The 17,598-nt window shown below is 40.8% G+C and overlaps 1 protein-coding gene across 8 annotated transcripts in view; it reads right to left on the bottom strand.

The window, feature by feature from the left end:
• Nucleotides 1–17,102, bottom strand: part of LOC125300104 (CMP-N-acetylneuraminate-beta-1,4-galactoside alpha-2,3-sialyltransferase-like) — a 42,662-nt gene extending 25,560 nt beyond the window's left edge. Inside the window, exons 1-6 of one of the 8 annotated variants that reach the window (XM_048251665.1) lie at nucleotides 16,855–17,102; nucleotides 15,247–15,406; nucleotides 12,191–12,238; nucleotides 9,833–9,875; nucleotides 7,446–7,538; nucleotides 2,111–2,205 (exon numbers count right to left, since the gene is read on the bottom strand). In XM_048251665.1, coding sequence (XP_048107622.1) covers nucleotides 2,111–2,205; nucleotides 7,446–7,538; nucleotides 9,833–9,875; nucleotides 12,191–12,238; nucleotides 15,247–15,370 — 403 coding nt within the window. In that variant the 5' untranslated portion in view covers nucleotides 15,371–15,406; nucleotides 16,855–17,102. The other 7 variants (XM_048251664.1, XM_048251661.1, XM_048251663.1 and 4 more) reach the window with 7 other exon arrangements.
• Nucleotides 17,103–17,598: the final 496 nt, after the last annotated feature.

The raw sequence follows: 17,598 nt of genomic DNA, 5'->3' as shown, positions 1-17,598 counted from the left end.
ACTGAACTAAGATGGGTCAGACATTCACAGCCTGAACAACCAAAGAGAGTTAACAAGTGAAACTGGTTGCATTCATCAAATACTCTATGGCTGCTGTGACTAAAAAGACAATGTGATTACTTAGGTCTACTGTAACTATGAACTATTAGGCCAACTCAGTTTGTGGTATGAAGCCCACAGCTGTTACATCTGGACAATTTCAGAATAAAATGAATAATTTAGGACATCACAGGACAAGAGGCATCTTCTTATTGAGCAGTGCCCAGTGCAGAGAGTCCACTGACCACATTTCGAGACATTAAGAATGGTCAGAAAGAGAGAAATAATAAACAAAGATTATATACTACTCATGTGTCAAAACACTGCGACTTCTACGTGTAGTGCATTAACAAAAGACTGTAAAAGCATCCAAATTCAGTCAGTGCACATAGACCAGGTGACTTCTTTTTGGCAGAGGATATGACATCTTTATTTGTCTCATTAAAGTTAGTTTGGAATATAGGTCTTATATTTCTAACCAAAAAGGAGGTTTTGGAATTTTTCATTATCATCTAGAAGGAGTGGAGCAATCAACCACCAATAAAAATGTCAAATCTAAGTCTTAAAGAGCTACAAACACATAGCACCTTTTGAAATTCCATCAGTAACTAGGTCACCCTGACATGAGCACTGCCCAGCATTGAACAGCTCATCACTCACCAATCTTACAAAGACCTAATGGCACACATCACAGAGAAGAATTTCTACCAGTTTCCACCATAAACTTGCCTTTCCTCTACTCAATTCCTGTAGGAGTGACTGTCTGTAGCGCTTCAAGGATGTGAAGTGATGGTTACATTTAAAAGGAATGTTTAATAGTGCAATACATATCAGGCAACTAGATGTACCACAGAGCGGTACAAAATATGACCGCCGCCCAGTCCTGAATATTCTTTCTGCAAAAAAAAAATCACGCTTGTCAATTTGTCTCCATCTGCTATGTGCCGCTATATCGTAAATGAGTGGTTATGAGATGGCCCCTTGAGCCCAACGTACAAAAAAAAAGTGGTCCTCCTAGGCCCTACGGTTCATATTCACAGAAACCTGTGTCTGCCCTACCCTCCTTTTCGGGGGGGTCCAGTCCGACGGGGGGTGGGGGGATCGTTGACACAAAATTACTGAAGAAAAAATCCGGAAGAAAAAAAAACTCTTGACTAAACCTATAGTACCTAACCTACGCTAGCGGTGGTCATAATATCATGGTCATTTAAGTATCATATTTTCTTAGGCTAGCTATTTGTGCTTTGTAGTGGAGGTGCTGTGGAGGTGTATTTTTTTTTTTATAAAGTGGACCAAAGGAGCTGACAAGAGCCATTCACCTGTACTGAATGTAACTAAACCCCCCTTATCTATCAGTCTGTCAGTCATGTACAATTATTTTGCGACCCAATCCAACAGAAATTCTACAGTCTGTACATTTATGAATACAGATAAGGGCTGTTTTTTTGGTAGGTGTTGTGGCCACATGGATAATGGCAGTCAGGTGAGGTTTTTTTTCAAACGTAGCTAAAATGTCCTTTGATTTCAAGATGGTGGTTAAGTGACACTAGTGATCCTACTCTGGGTTTATGAGGAATGAACATAATTTGGCCCATTAATCAAATATGCACAGATCTTCTAGCTTGACTTCAAAGTCAAATGTCAAATCAAATGTTTAAAATGACAACATCTACACTACATATACCACCAGAGAGAAAGACCTCCCTCCAAGTGTTTGTCTCACACGTTTTTTTTTCTTCTGCTGGACTGGCATGGCCTGCTGACTGAGTGGGTGACTTGAGAGCTGGCTTGCCAAGCTGTCGCATGAAGGAACTCTGATGCTACTGATAAGGCCAGCGTTCAGACTCATGGTCCTAACACATCCAGTTCTCTTGGGTTCGGTGCCAGGTCTAAGGCATTTTCCCTAAACCCTGTGCCCAGCTGGTGACCAGCAATTTGTCAGTCTTTACAAAGAAAGCTCTGAGAAACTACAAACTGAAAGCACATCCAAAACATCTGGACAACTGGCATACAACAGCAGATCAAGGAAAAAAAAAAAAAAAAAAAAAAAAAAAAAAAATTTTCACCATACCTTGCGTTTTTATTCCGAAAGGAGGTAAATAACTGCTGATTTTTGTCAGGCGTTTAAAATTTGGATCCAGAAACATGGGAGCGGGTTTTGTAAACCTGGAGAGAGGGAAGAAAGAGAGAAAGTGAAAACAGGTTCAAACAAGCTAAATCAAGAGAATCCTTGGGCCATAAATAATAACAAAAAAATTAAACCAAAACTATGATCAGCCCCGCATGTGTCCAGGAGAGATGCAGACTTGATAAATGGGATCATACCCGAGAGGATTAGAGGGTTTGCATTTCATGTAATCCACAAGCTGTCTGTGTCTTTATCAGGGTGGTGCCAAACCAGTGGTGCACAGGCAATGCACGGTCAACATCTGACCTGACCTTGCCTTAAACCATGGGAAGAAATGTGGAAATGAAGCAGCTGGCACCCTCTTGTCAGACTGGGAGCTAAACCTCACACTTGAGGGCTGCTCGTGATTCGTTAATCAGGAATGCTGAGCATTCTGAGCTTCTGGTAAGAGTTTGCTGCTGTCAGAAACAACCCTTCATCAATCCCCACTATGATATGACCTCTGTCTGAAAATGGCTGGCTAGAAGCACGCTTCTGTGGAGAGGGGAGGGAAAAAGAACCACAATGTAGCTATCCTGGTTGACCTGGGTTAAGAAAAGGCACGTTCCAGTCCTTTAAATGAAAAACTGAAAAATGCCATGGTCCTACTTGCAGTAAAGGCAACCTGGCATGAATATGTGATGTGACTAATGACTGGATTTCACTTTGAACTTTCTCAACATTTTCAGTGGTCTGGCCTTTACCAGGTATTTCCCTTGTAATGCAGGTGCATTAGTTAAGCATGGAGTGTAGGGGTATCGATTTCCCTCTGAACAGAGTGAACAAAGTGCAAGACTGAGGCACTGCCGTGGCTCAAGAGCCCTGGGGTGTAAATGAGACTGACAACCCGGTCCCACCCTGGGGGCAAAGCAGCCCTGGAAAGAAGCTGGCAAGCACACCTTGCCACCTGGAAGGGTGGGGTGGGGGCATAGGTCTTAATGAAGGTCATTCTCTGACTCCCAACTGTTTGGACACGCATTGGGAGTACTATTTCTGTTACATTTGGGGATACAAGAACACAAACAGCGGTAAAAAGAAAGAGGTGGACTGTTACTATGAAAGTGAACGTGTTTCTAGAGCCCCAAGGTCATGTGATGCGACAAAAGAGAGAAATGTGCCTGCCCTGCAACACAAAAATGAAACAACATGTGTACAGAGACTCACTTCATGTCAACGCTACATTGTTGTTAAACGCCCATCACTCCTCCCTCTGAACACAAACACACATACGCACTCACAAACACCATACGGGGGCTTACTGTAAAAGCAGTGTTTATTTTTCCGGGGCTTAGGATTAAATCTAAAGTCAGATTCAGTTAGGGCACTTTAGAGGCATGTTCAACAATGCGTGTAAGATGCAAATTACATGCTTAACTAATTTTTGTAGGTTTAGTGTCTCAACAAACATTCAATATGTAATGGTCTATTTAGTGCCAACATCTGTTTCCACTTAGAGGCCATTGCATCGGAGCAGAAAGGCTAAGGAGCATTGCTCTACGGCCGGCCTGAGTGAGCAGCTGTGATCTTAAGGCCTCTTTTGATCAAAAGCCAGTCCTTTGGTCCATTGCATTCATTTATACAAACCAAAGAGCCCCCACACCCACCCACCCATCCCCCAACACATAGTTTTTTCTTGAGGTTTTCTCATAAAAATATAAAACAAACCAGTAAGACTTTTAACTGACCAAACACAACAAACAAGAAAAACAACTAACATTTAAACTGTGCTCATTCAACTCAAGATACTAAGAACTAACTGGCACATAATACAGCATTGTACACACTGTCCTCTGATAAAATACAATGTAGAACTACAGAATAGGGCTGCAGCTATCGATTCTTTGGAATCAAGTATTCTAGCGATTATTTCATAGATTAATTGAGTAATCGGATAAAAATTAATGTTGTGCTATTAAGTGCATTTTTTGTTAATATGCACAACAAATGTCATGCTGTAAACTAGCCCTTGTCACTTCAAAGTATTATACTATAATATAACCTCACTTACAAAAAATAACTGCAGTTTTTTCGAAGTACAGTGCAGTTATACTACAGTACAGTGCAGTACAGTAGTATTTTCATGTCCAAAATATACTGCATTTCTGCAGTACAGTAAGCTACTATGCAGTACAATGCAGTTTTTTCGTGTCCAAAATACTGCATTTCCTGCATAAGAACTGCAAATATTTCCTCCAAAACTGCAGTTTTGACATTTGAAATAATGCAGTTATTTTTTTTGTAAGGGCTATAATAATTATGTCCGGGGTAGGCCTACTTAGTGAGGTAGCCTAACACCAAGTGTGGGTGTGTGTGTCTGTCTGAGCGCACGTGCAAGAGAGAAAGAGAGAGTTAGAGAGAAACGAGATGAGTATGCGGGTCAGTAATAACTAGGGGTGTCACGATTCTCCAAATCCTCGATTAAATTTTCAATTTTCGATTTTAAGGTCATGATTCGATTCGATTTTCAATCTTTTTTAATTATATTACTATTAATGCATACTTGGCATGCATGCTGGATGTGACATTGGGGGTGTGGCAGCACCGTCGATTCTACTTTTGAATTCGAAGTTCGAGATCGGGGTGTCATTTCAATCAATTTTCGATTAAAACCGAAATCGTGACAGCCCTAGTAATGACAGTCCGTGTGAAACAATGATCCCTGATCTGAGCAAGCCACATAACGCAAGTGATAGGAAATAAATGAAGCCTCAAGACAGAGAATTACAGAAAAGTAATCAAATTATTGGAGTTATTCGAGTACTCATTTCTGCCCTACTACAAAACAACATAATTATGCTTCCCAAAAAGAGAGCAAAAAAAAACCCACCACAAAAAAAACCCACCACAATTATCCTCAAGACCCTGGTCGCTGTCCCTCCTTTTCTTTTTTTTTGTACAGCTGTAAATAATGCACTATCCCCTGAAGCTACAAAAGAGGACACCAGCAGACTGTATACTCAGCAAGCTTAGAAATCAGAATGTAATGGCCATCATTACAGGGGAACCAAATGTGGGCTACACTTACATTAGGGCCATTTAAGATCAAAAGGTACATGTCCACATGTTTCAGCAATCAGGAAGCTAAGGGCATACAGGAATGGCTAATTGAGAGAGTGCCATCATGATCAGTTAGTGTCCTTGAGCAACACTGATATCAAGCTAAAATATTCTCCCTGGTAGACTTCCTCTGTGTAGGAATGTCAGGACAACTACAGACAAGCCTTTATCGAAATCAGTGATGGGGATCGATGGAGCGATAACATGATACCGTGGTGTCAACAAATGCTTGATGCTGCACCAAAGGAATTATACATGTCTAATGACAGATTTTGAGGGAATGAACTGAGACTCTTTCAACAATATCACCTTAGACCAAAAAGGATATTTTCACCTAATTTCTGGTAGCTTGAACTCTGCTGAGTTCATGACTACAGTATGGCATTGTTTTCACGCCCTAGAACCCACAGAAGCCCTGAAGGCTTTGCAAACTGGCTCTACTCAACTGTGACATCACATAATTAGAAGCAAAGCAGCTCAGGTGTTTGGCAGGATTCAGATATTACTAATCAGCGAACGCTGGAACGTCTGGAAAACAATTAAGTGGCAGAGGTTGAAAAGGCAGTCTCCACTCACACTCGGGCACCAACCAAACCTCAACACCTGCTCTTCATTTCCTGATAGACTATTCAAGTAATAAAGGAAAATAACACTTCATTTTGGGGCCAAACTTGGATTCCGCTTGTTGCTTACAGCTCAAACTAATAATAACAAGCTCTGTGGTGAAACGATCTGACAGCATCACTAGGGCAGCTTCATCATCGCTTTCTTCACAGTGGTGGGACTCCGCATTGACGTTGTCCTGAACCTCAGGTCCAGCATTGCGTGTCTTAGGTGCTTGATCGCGCCCGATAAACAGAGTCCAAGCACGTCTCGTTCTCACGCACAGGCATGATTTAAGAGCGGAATGGGTCAAAAACAAACAGCATGCCATTTGTGAATCCCAGCAGGGACATCATCACATCTCTCCGTTCTTTATTTAACATGTCCTGAGAACACATCCCTGGGTGAAGAGCTTTCATGGTGTGGAGCCTTGGCCGGCTATGAATTATTCAGAGGCAGGAAAGGGGATCTTTCGTCTTTCATGCCACTCTGAGCCGAGCTGAGCCACTGTCTGGAAACTACTCGCTTCCATATGACGGTGCTCCCCACTGCATAATGGGTAAATGGCAAACTGGGCACTGACGACAAGTACTTATTGGGACGACTCGGCGAGTGAGGGTGGTGAGGGATAGCGCAAAGCCTGCATGTGCTGGTGTCTTGGAAAATTGTTTATCTTCCGATGCTCACAATAAAGTCGTTCACGCATCTGCCCTTTACATGACTACCAACCTGTCAAGCTCAGTGGGGGTAATGAATAATTTTGCCTTAGACAGTCTCAGTATTAACATCTGTTTCCACTGGCTGGCTGTTTGAAGGAGATCAATGGTATTTAACTCTTGGCAGCAGGAGCGCGGGAGGCCAGCAAAAGGGCAGTGCCTTCACCAGGAGGGGTCATTGATTGTTCCATGTAACCTCAACTGTCAGATCAGGTCCTAACTCCGATACGTGCTAAAAGGTCAAAGGTCAGGTCACCCATGAGCCCTTGAGGGAGGGACGATGATGATGCGCAAGGGGGCCCTCCATGCTGAGACACCACATCTTACGACTAGGGTTTTTTGAGATGCAACGCGCAAGAGTGACTCAACCCTTGCAGGGAGGTGGCTGTGGTGTGTGACCTGCAGGGAGAGTGACTGTGCATGGCCAATGGGGTTACTGAGAAGCATTGTGCAAGATGATGAAAATAGACAAACAAAGTGGGTCATTGCAATATGAAGAGGGCCATTCTTAGGTTGAGGTTTGTGTGACGTATGATCGTAAACAGGAAATGAGACCTGGCTAACAATGTGCTTGATGTACGGCATAGTTTAAATACAAACCAGAAGGACATCCTCATCAAATGACATCTTTCCAAAACATATAGGGCACTAATTTAGATGACATGCAAAGAAAAAAGTTAGGCAATGAGCAAAGTGTCTTGTACAGTACTTGAACCAAAGCTTTTGTATGACGCATGGGAGCACCAACCTGACACACCAAAGTTTGCACTTATGATCTTTCATATGATACTTAAGACACACATTGCCCAAAATCATATCCATTAGGGCCCATTAAATAAAAACGAATAATGCTTAAAACTTACTTTGGATAAATGGCAGTCATTTTGGCGGCAGCAAAACCTTGCTTGCAAGCTCCCTTGCTGAGATTGCCGTACTTGTACATAAGGTCCAGAGGCCTGTAAACATGAACAAAAAAGAATAAAGGATGAGATGAGAAAGAATTTGAATGGAGCGCAACGATAAAAAGCTCATTTTTGCATTAGTGTCATAGCCACACCACATTCAGTTAAGTGTGTAGGCTTCCAAAGCAGAGGGCAAAGCATCTTACCCAATGCATAATTTAATGTGTGCCTGGTTGATGAAAATTAGACAGGCTGTAGACTGACAATGTCCAGCCTGTCCTTGCCCCAAGATGATAATAAATGGTAGATGGTAGCGCAAAGCACAGGACACATCATGTCTCACCCTCATTGGCAATCAATGTTGACTTAACAATTATACTTTGTCAGTAACCTCAAGAATAAGATTGACCTGTAGTTCGCCTCTTGTAGTGGCACTATTATTTTCTTAGAGCATGTTTTAGACGACCCATCTATCCATAATCTGGATGTATATGCTTTTCTGATTCTGTGTGCACTACAATCACTGGCTGTGGCCAAACATTTAATTATATTAAACTTAAAAACAGCAATTTACTGAAAACTCTGTAACTCTGACATTTTGAGAGCAGCTGTAGTATGTTAGCACACTTGCAATAATTGCTGGTAAAACCCTGTAAGAGGGTAAGCTCCGTCTTTAAGGCAGTGTTTATTTTTACATCAGCTCTTGTCTAAATTCACTGAGTCTCCGAAATCAAAATAAGACATTTCTCGACTTGACACACATATGCTGTACTAATAGGTCTTCGCCATGGCTTAAAGGGAAATGTGTTGATTGCGGAATTTGCACAGGTGGAAGAGGTCCTTTGGCGTATCTTGAAGATTTATTTAACAAGTTTCTCCACAGGATCTCCTCGGATCACCCAAGAAGCCCCTAAAAAGTGATTAGGGCCAAGACGTAAAAAATAATTTGTATTAAAAGGTGGGCTGGGGTGGCATCCAATGTCAGCAGCTCATTCGTTAGCCTTGCAGGCGACCTCTGAAATGGAAGGGTCAGGCCCGTGCATCGTACCACACACACTGTCCTTTTTTATTAATCACCGCTGCACACAGCAGCCTTTAACCCGAGCATTAATAACTACCTCGGCTCGGCCTTACTTAAATAAACAGGGAGCAGAGAGCAAGTCTGCCCTAAGAGGGGAAACGGCAGAGGGAAGAGTCTGACAGCACGGAGCAATGCAACACGCCGCCTCATTTTCAAATATGCAATCACACAGACATGTAAACAGCTCACACTCACACATGAATGCCGATAGGACACGTATCCACTTGTGGCCCAAATGCAGTGGGCAGATGGATGTGCTCATGATCGCAAAGGCAACACAATATTTTTTTTTTTTTTTTTTTTAAAACCCAAAGAGGCATTTCTTACTCTCCTCAATGCTGCTACCGTGCGCCTGTGACCCAGAGACTATTTAGTCAGGACCATTCCGAAGACATCAAAACCTCATTGTTTAGTCTGATATCTCCCTTAGACAAATGTGGTGCTTGACAGTCAAACACAAAAATTTCCATTCTTTAGAGGAATTCCAGTTCAACAGGAACTCCAAGTAGCGGAGGCGGGGGGTTGTTGTTCACTGGACACGGTTCAGATATATGGCTTTCAGTGTGCTGTGCTCGACACGGAACCAGACCTGCTTTCGGAGATCACGGATGGGTGCTTGCTGGGATTCCATTTGTGTTTCTACTTGAAGGTCAGATTCAATACCCTACAACTGCTCCCATGAAAGGCTCCCATCATCAAAGTCAAGTGCCTTAAGCGAAACACTATCTTTAAAGAGGTATTGCACTTTCTGTGATACTGAGAAAAGGGAAATATTCATGCAAGATGGGCAAATTCTGTTATGCCTTTCAATTAAAAAAAATAAAAGACATAATTTATCTTTATACTATATGTTTCCACTTTTGTTTGTGAATCTGAAACATCCATTTGACAATTACAGGATGACAAGTTCAATACAACAGATATGGCCACTCATACTGATATCCATTTTAAATGTTTTTGGAGACAATCCATGAGTAGTCACCTTATGGTCAGAGCACAACAGAAGGGATGCACAGGGAAAAATCATGCAGCAAGGCTTTTTACACCATGGAAATAAAAAAAAAAGAATGTGTTGTACAAAAGTCTGTTCTGCTGAATCAGTGAGCTTCTAGATAGAAATACAGCCACAAAAGGTTTGCTGAGACGCAGTAGATCAGCACAATAGTATACGAACGACAATTGAACAACAACAACAACAGCAAAAGTAACTTCACATGCTGAGATCAAATTAACACCATATGTCAGTTATAAAATAAAAAATACTCACAGTTTGCCATCAAGCTTCAGTAAGAATCCCTGTTTATCATACACTATGGAAAGAATGGAAATTAATTAGCAAAAAAAAAAAAAAAAAAACACCAAAAAAAACATTGAAAATGTAATCCAAGTCAGGAAGCTCTGAAAAAGTGGCAGTAATGACACAACTCCATTATTAAGCACTACACAGAATAATTATTACATTACCCAATGCGCTGTTACAAACACAAATAATCACATCCTACATCAGGAAAAGGTTATCCTGTTGACAGAGGTAATGGTTTAGGGTGATTGGGAACTACATACAAGCCAGGAGTTATAGGTTAAAATACACTGGTGAATATACAGTGTTAGGGACACATTGGTGAGAATACCCCCACTAAGAACAAAAACACCAACACTGACTTAAAATCTGTCTGAAGTGATCATATGTAAGCACCAATTAATGCACAGGTGTTGTACTGTGTTGTAATTACACACTAATCTTATGAGGGATTCTTTGCAGTACACACTATGAGGGGGGAAAAAACAAGAGTGGAACTTTCCATCAGTACGTCATGGACAAGCAGATCATGGAGGGAAAAAACGATGCTTATTAGTTTAGACGTGATTTCATCTGAAACCCCAGTCTGTGTTTAACGTGTCCATCATATAAAAGGCTGTTATAATTTCCTCTCTGCCCTTTGGGTTTAGTGTGTACTCCCAGCTTGCAGTGGAACACGTATAGCAGTGCATGGAACAGATATGATCCAGAGGATGATATCTGTTCTTCCCAGTGACCTAGGGGGGCTAGCCGAACTAACGTTGGTTGCTAATAACTAGTGCAGCTATAGGAAATGTGCTGAAAGTGATCTGTCAAAGTGGGATGGCATGAATACATGGGAAATGTGCTAAATTCCAGTAACATCCTGTGGTGAGGGGAGTCAGCTGGGATCAGATGATACTTTACAATCCATGACATTGCTGCACCGTTTCGTCATATCCTTTGCGTCGCATTTTAGACTAATAAGCATAAGGTACAGACAAAATGTATAACCAACTCACCCATGACACATGTCTGGCTTGGATTGTTAATTCAATGCTTTATAATGCCGTTTACAGTCACAAAGAAATTTTGCATAGTGGAATAAAAAATATATATGTATACCATTAACAGCTTTTCAAAAGTTACCAGAAATGTCAGGAAAATATAACAACAAACACATCAGCATATTTCTATGAGAAATTAATGTTATCCCCAGCCCTATAGAGATGAATGTTGGTCATGCTGTTCTGTCAAATTACCACATATTTAACAGATGGAGACAATCTTGTTAATCAGCATTACAGAGGGGGAAAACTAGTCAAGTAGAAAAGAAAGCTGAGCAGAGTTGACTAATATCTGCAATCGGCAGCCTAGGTTCTGCCTCAAGGCATTACAAAGTAAGTCCTTATTTTTCCACATCTGCCCACAGTTAGTCCCCCTGATTCATGCATGTTATGTCTACCATGCTAATAACGACAATAGTAGGGTCTCCCCAAGACCCTTTTGAATTTTTATTGAGAATTGCGCCTAACACTAGAATTACCAGTCCCATTTGACAGGTAATGCAGAGAAACCCTCATGCTCAGACAGGGGGAAAAAGTCAGCATTTGTAGACAAAAAGATGTTGATCTGCTGTTATCCTTGTGGTTAGTGAGTCTCTAAATTGGAAAAGAGACCTGCTTGTAGGGCAGTCTGGTGCTAGAGGATTAGAGGACAGATTGGGAGTCTGCTGTGCAGCATTGTAAAGGATGTATGATAAGGCAGTGAGAGCTACGGGCTGGTATCTGCGGCAGGCCGAGCAGCGCGTCCACTCTACCTCCGGCCTATGGGCTGGATTAGGACAAGCCCAGGAGCAAGGCCTCTTACAAAGAACACTGTGCTTCTGTTCACTGACTGCATGATTTAAACATTTCTGAAGGGCAGTTTGTCAACTTCCACACTGAGGAGTTTAAGAGACTCTCCTCAGTTGCAGAAAAGAGAACAAGTTCCCTTGGACAGGCTGAATGCCTGAATACAATAGTGCACTGACTAGTACTTAATATCAATGACTTTGGTCAGTAAACATATGACAGAAGCACAAGGCGCGGGTCTTTGTAGTTGCATTCAGGTAGAGGACAAGCTTGCGGCAGGTTTAAACTGGTGGCAGTTTTGCAAAGCTTTGCAATGTTGGGAGGTTAAGCTGTATCAGTGTGCAAATAGGGAATGAACAGTGAGCTAATGGTGGTATACATAAAACAGTGTTGCAATATAATGTTTATCTACACCGTATGGCAAGTATTCTGGTGCAGCAACCTCCCAACATTATTGCAAGGTTAAATATCTCAGGGTAAGTTGGACCTATACCTGAAGCTACTACTCGTCCCACGGCGAATACATTATCCATTTCTGTCTCTGCAACACAAGAGGTTAGGTGAAGCCAGTTAACTGGCAGTTTAGTGATTAGGTTCAAGGGCAAAGGCTTACATTGCGAATCAGAAGACCATGCCCAAACAGTCACCTCAGACTTAAAAAGCACTACACTACTTTTATCTACATGGATACCTATACCACAGAAATGTCAACCCACAGTATTTCTATGCAAAGCATCAAGTAAGCTCTCTCACATTTTTGAATGTCGAACACTGATCGCTGCCATTACTTGTCGCTTTCGATACAAGTGTCTGTTGAATTCCACTCAATTCACATTTACCTTAAATCAAATGTTTCATTCTGAAAAACTAAAGCCCTGTATGTTATAGTACTTGTGAGAAGATGGCTTTGTATTTCCTTCCCCCACCGACACATTTTCTAATTTCTGTGTGTCAAAGTGGTTGATATGATAATATCTGGAAAAACGGGCATGGTACATTCTCTGAACAAAGTACAAACTGAGACATAAACATTTCAATAAAGCATTTACAAAACCTCAATACTTATTTGAAATTGGTTCCCCGATTGGTTTAGGTGTGAAATTGGTTTAGGTGTGAAAGGGGAAGTGATTGCCTTTTGGTATCCCACGAGGGATTCAATGCAGTGAGGAGAGCGTAAGTTTTTATTTTTTTACTCAGGCCATTTTCACTTCAAGGCTGGAACCAGGTTGGCAGGAAACAGGCATCCGTCCAGTGTCGGCTTCTTGTTCTCCACCTCTATGATCTTTGAACAGTGCAAACATCCATCTCAAATTGCTAACAAATGCTTATATGCCTGAGGTGCAAAAATAATTTTCTCTTTGGAAATAAATGCATTTGCCCAGAATAACTAAAAAAAAAGCAAAAGACAAATAACAAATGTTGGAAATACAAAGAAAGCACAAACAGGCTCCTTCTTATGGTGGTTTACACACACACATACATATGCAACATGGAGGAGGGATCAACATACAATATCAAACCACAAAATATGTGACTGACTACACAGTATATGAGAACGAAGCACCTCTGTGAATTACTATTATCCATCTGCTGTGTCACAGTTTTGGGGTAATTTATTAGTGTGGGTGCTTATAGGAACAGTCTTTTATCACACAACTGATGTCCATTGTCATGGATAGCATGACATGTTACTTATTCATGCTGTAGTAGACTATTAGGTAGATTCTATGGTGTAACCAGAGCTCAACTCAAAAATCATGTTTACAGTAAACATGGCATGCGAAGCAGGTTAAACAAAACTCCCTCATGCTAATAAAACAAGCAGTGTTTAAGCTTACGCACATTAGACTAATACTTCTGAGCTAAAAGCAGGCAACTTCCTCTGTAAATACAAGATGACATTTATAAGAACATCTGCCTTTCAGCAATGTGTGATATTCAACTTGTCCGAAGCAAATTCCTTGCATTTATCCAGTTACTTATTTATTTTTTTTGTAGCTGAAGCAAATATTAAGTGAAGAAAATAACCTTAACCAAGAAGACTTAAAAAAGCATTATTATCTTGTACACAGAAGGCTTAACCATCTCAATATCTTTTAAACTTGACACCAATATTAAGAGTCATCTGAATTGTGACAGTTAGCTGTAAAATTTGTTTTCATAATGTTCTTCAAAACCAAGCGCTCGAAGAACGTGAGCAAGATACTTAAATCACTTCATGTGTGGCATGGCTGAGAGTGAACATCTTAGGGGCCCTGTAGCCATTTCAGTGAACTATCTCCCCCCTGTGGTGACAAACTACAGTTAGAAAAACAGTATTTTTGTAAGCTTTACTGACAGCATCAACTATGATCAATTGCACCTTGTCAATATTTGTGCAAGAGACTGTTTAGCATTAACCAAACCAATTCTGAGAAATGCTATCAGATAGCAGTCAAACTACAACAGAACAACTACAGCCCCAAGATGGGAAAGAAAGAGAAGTAACTTACAAATATGAATTACACATAGCAAAACCTCTATCCAGAAATAGGTCCATCATAAGCACACGTATCCACTATATGTTTTTTTGTTTTTTTTGGATTATTTAAAGCAACACCAAAGAACTTTCCCTCTGTCGAACACACGCTGTTTGTTTATCCAGCACCGGCTTTGCAAATAACAATGTCCACAGACAAGGTAGAATATGTTGCATGATTTACGAAAGTACCATGTATTGTGACATCAGATGCAAGTCAAATTTGTAGATTATTATGTCACATTCCATCGAATTACAGATCCGCTACCCGATCTGGCAAACTTATATAGTGTGGTTATAGCCAATAGAGGGCTGTGAATGTAGTTAGTGAATGTAGAAGTGCCCGTTCACCCTGTTATGAGTTGATGCACCACTGAAACGATTTTGGAAACATTATTTTAAGGTACAAAAACTCTTTGGTGTTGCTTTAATAAGGGAACAGCAACAAGGATACTGTTAGCTATGTAAATGTTGGATAGCTATGTAAATGTTATCTTTCACACTCAGGCCAATTTTCACACCACATAGAAATACCAAATGTCTGTGTCTTTCAGGTGCTGAATTTACACATGAAGCTGTGGTAAAATGAAACACCATAATTCTACAAAACTACTTTTGTGCCTATGTGCAACAATGTCCGAGCCAAAACATATTCACACTACAACAGAAGAAACGGCAAGTCATGATGGTAAACAGAGGCAGGTACATTGTCCCATCTATAAAACCCTGAAATATGCAAAATACATCAAGCAATGAACTTCATAATACTAAGGCTTAAGCACACACAATTTTCTGCACTTGTATAAGGTTTGGCAAAAAAAGAGAACAAGAACATCCCATTAGGTCAAACTAACTCTGACACCACCATTTACTTTATTAATTGATTTTCACACCATGTAGAAATACATAATGTCTATTTATTTCCCAGGTACTGCTGATAACTAGGCTATATACCACCATGGAATTTCCCCTTTATCCAACAATGGCATGGCCAAAAAACTACAGAGAAATATGGTAAATGAACAACTTACGTGATTTCTGGCCCCAAACGCGCAGGTGCAAGTGCAGCCTCCCAGAAGAATAATATAGGAATCCCAGGACCAGCATGGGACAGAGCACCAACATCAGGTTGCGTGTGGGCTTCATCCTGCTCATGTCTCACATTGTACCATCAGCAAGAGATTACCTGCACTAGACAGACAAAATTGTTGTATAAAACGATCCTAAAATGCTGTAACCTAGAACTTTGTGTATTTTGCCCCACTAGCTTTATTTATTTATGTGGCAGTACCTGACTTTACCACCAGTGTCATTCATGTGCTCGATTGGTGGAGCATGTATGTTTTAACAGTTTTAATAAAAATGTTCTTTTGTTTACCTGTATGTCTTGTTTACGAGGGCAATGTAATTTCAAGGAAAGTGAACAACAATCCAGAAGAAACTATTAGGTTGGCCTATACCACTGCAGGTCACCCAAAGCAAAGCTAATTCCCATGATATTGAATTTCCACCTAATGTCAGTTTAACGTTACACCGATGTGGTTAACATTTATCCGTTCAAAAACCTTTGACTTTTTAAGATTCCCATTTGCAAGACCATGAAGTTAACAAGCACACACAATTTTAAATATGGAACGTGCATGATAGCACGTCACTGAACATTCGGAATGGGTGCAGAGCGGACCGGACCGGACCTAGTGGTTCCAACATTTTAGAATTTACATTTATAATAATTAAATGCAACATTATCTAACTTTACAATGACAAAGCCAGATAACGTTATTGTTTCAGTACAGAAAAGTAGCATATAGGGCTAAGGGAGAGGCCTGCCACCCACAACAGGCTGGCTCACAAGCTGGGCTAGTCGGTTTCCCAATTGCATCGTTAAATTATTCAGAGATATGTCTAATTAAAGAAGCTATTTCCTTGATAGTGTGGCTTCACAAAAGACTGGTCCAGTGTTATTTACATAAGATGGAGATAAAGATCGCTAACCGGTGGCGCACACGGTAAATTTACTAAAACATCGTTCACGACTTGTCAGTAACATTAAACGTTATATGGACGACAATATTACCTAGCTGGAAGTAGCTAACGTTACGCCAGCTACCTACCAAAACGCTAGCAATTCAACATCACAAATATTCCCGTCAAACATGACTCATTGTCAAAACATTACGCCCAATAAATGTTTTACGTGAAAGTGAACGCAATACCTGAAAGCCATACCTCTGTACCAGATAAATAACTAGTTGAAACTAAAAAAAAGACACGTGTTAAACTGAACAAGCTACCTTAGTTGCTAACATTATGAATGATTCTAAAATGTTAGCAGATACGCTAAGAGAGTAGGCTAGCGTTGGCTAGCTAACATAAGTTAGCTTACTTGACTTACCTTAAAATAACAAAATGGCAACGGCGCTCTTAAATGCGTGAGACAGTTATGTCAACAACAGGTCATTACATCTGGGTGAAACGAGGAATCCGCTATCTGATTTGGCCATAATGCTTAACTGTACCGTTATCGGTTACAGCAGACATGGGTTGCATTTTACGCCTCCGACATCTGTGAGATAACGGAATCGCCAGTGTGACAAGTTATTCAGCTAAGGTTACCCATAGCCAGTTAGCTAACCCACCTATCATAGCAGTAGTGCCGTCTTGACGTTCTGTTGGCTTTGGTGGCTAATTAGAGAATGTTGATCGTTATCAACCGCAGTGGAGCTATATTTTATGCAGTAAAACGTGAGAGACACAAAGAGCCCTAAACAGCCAACTAAGAGCCCAATCTGTTAAGCAGTTTTCTTAGCAAAAAAAAAACTTCCTTAGATCCTGACATGCAACTGCAAACACCTAGCTAGCAATTGCTAGCAAGCGTCGCAAGTGGAAGGAGTTGAATTCAACACTTTATGCTCACTTTTTGCCTAGAATCTAGTTCATTTACAGTTTGTTTATCCGCGTCTCTGGTCCACAAACACGAGCCCGTGTAACGTGTAAAGCCTAACAAATAAAACTGTTGCGCATTTATTTTGACAAGTTCTCAAACTTAAAGGCAAGCAAAGGCATACAAGTCTATCATCATAATAAATACACAACTGTAGGCATTTGTTATGAATGTGTAGGCGAATGTCGATTAGCAAGTTACTTGGATGTACACGACTGCCTGGCTGGCCCCAACCCCCAACATGGTTGGTTCAAATACCACAAAAGTACAGACTGCATCTAGGTCTCTGTGGACATGTCTCAGCAAGCAGAATTATCGATATGCTTGTTAAAAGGAACATCTTGGTAAGTTACATTGGGGGGGAATCAAAGTAAGCCCAAGAATAGATGTAGAGGAGGTAACGAATGTGCTAAAACAGAGCCTATGATCAGATGTAGAC

Source organism: Alosa alosa, chromosome 9, assembly GCF_017589495.1.
Source record: "Alosa alosa isolate M-15738 ecotype Scorff River chromosome 9, AALO_Geno_1.1, whole genome shotgun sequence".
Classification (NCBI taxonomy): Eukaryota; Metazoa; Chordata; class Actinopteri; order Clupeiformes; family Clupeidae; genus Alosa; species Alosa alosa.
This window is presented reverse-complemented; position numbering and strand designations above follow the sequence as displayed.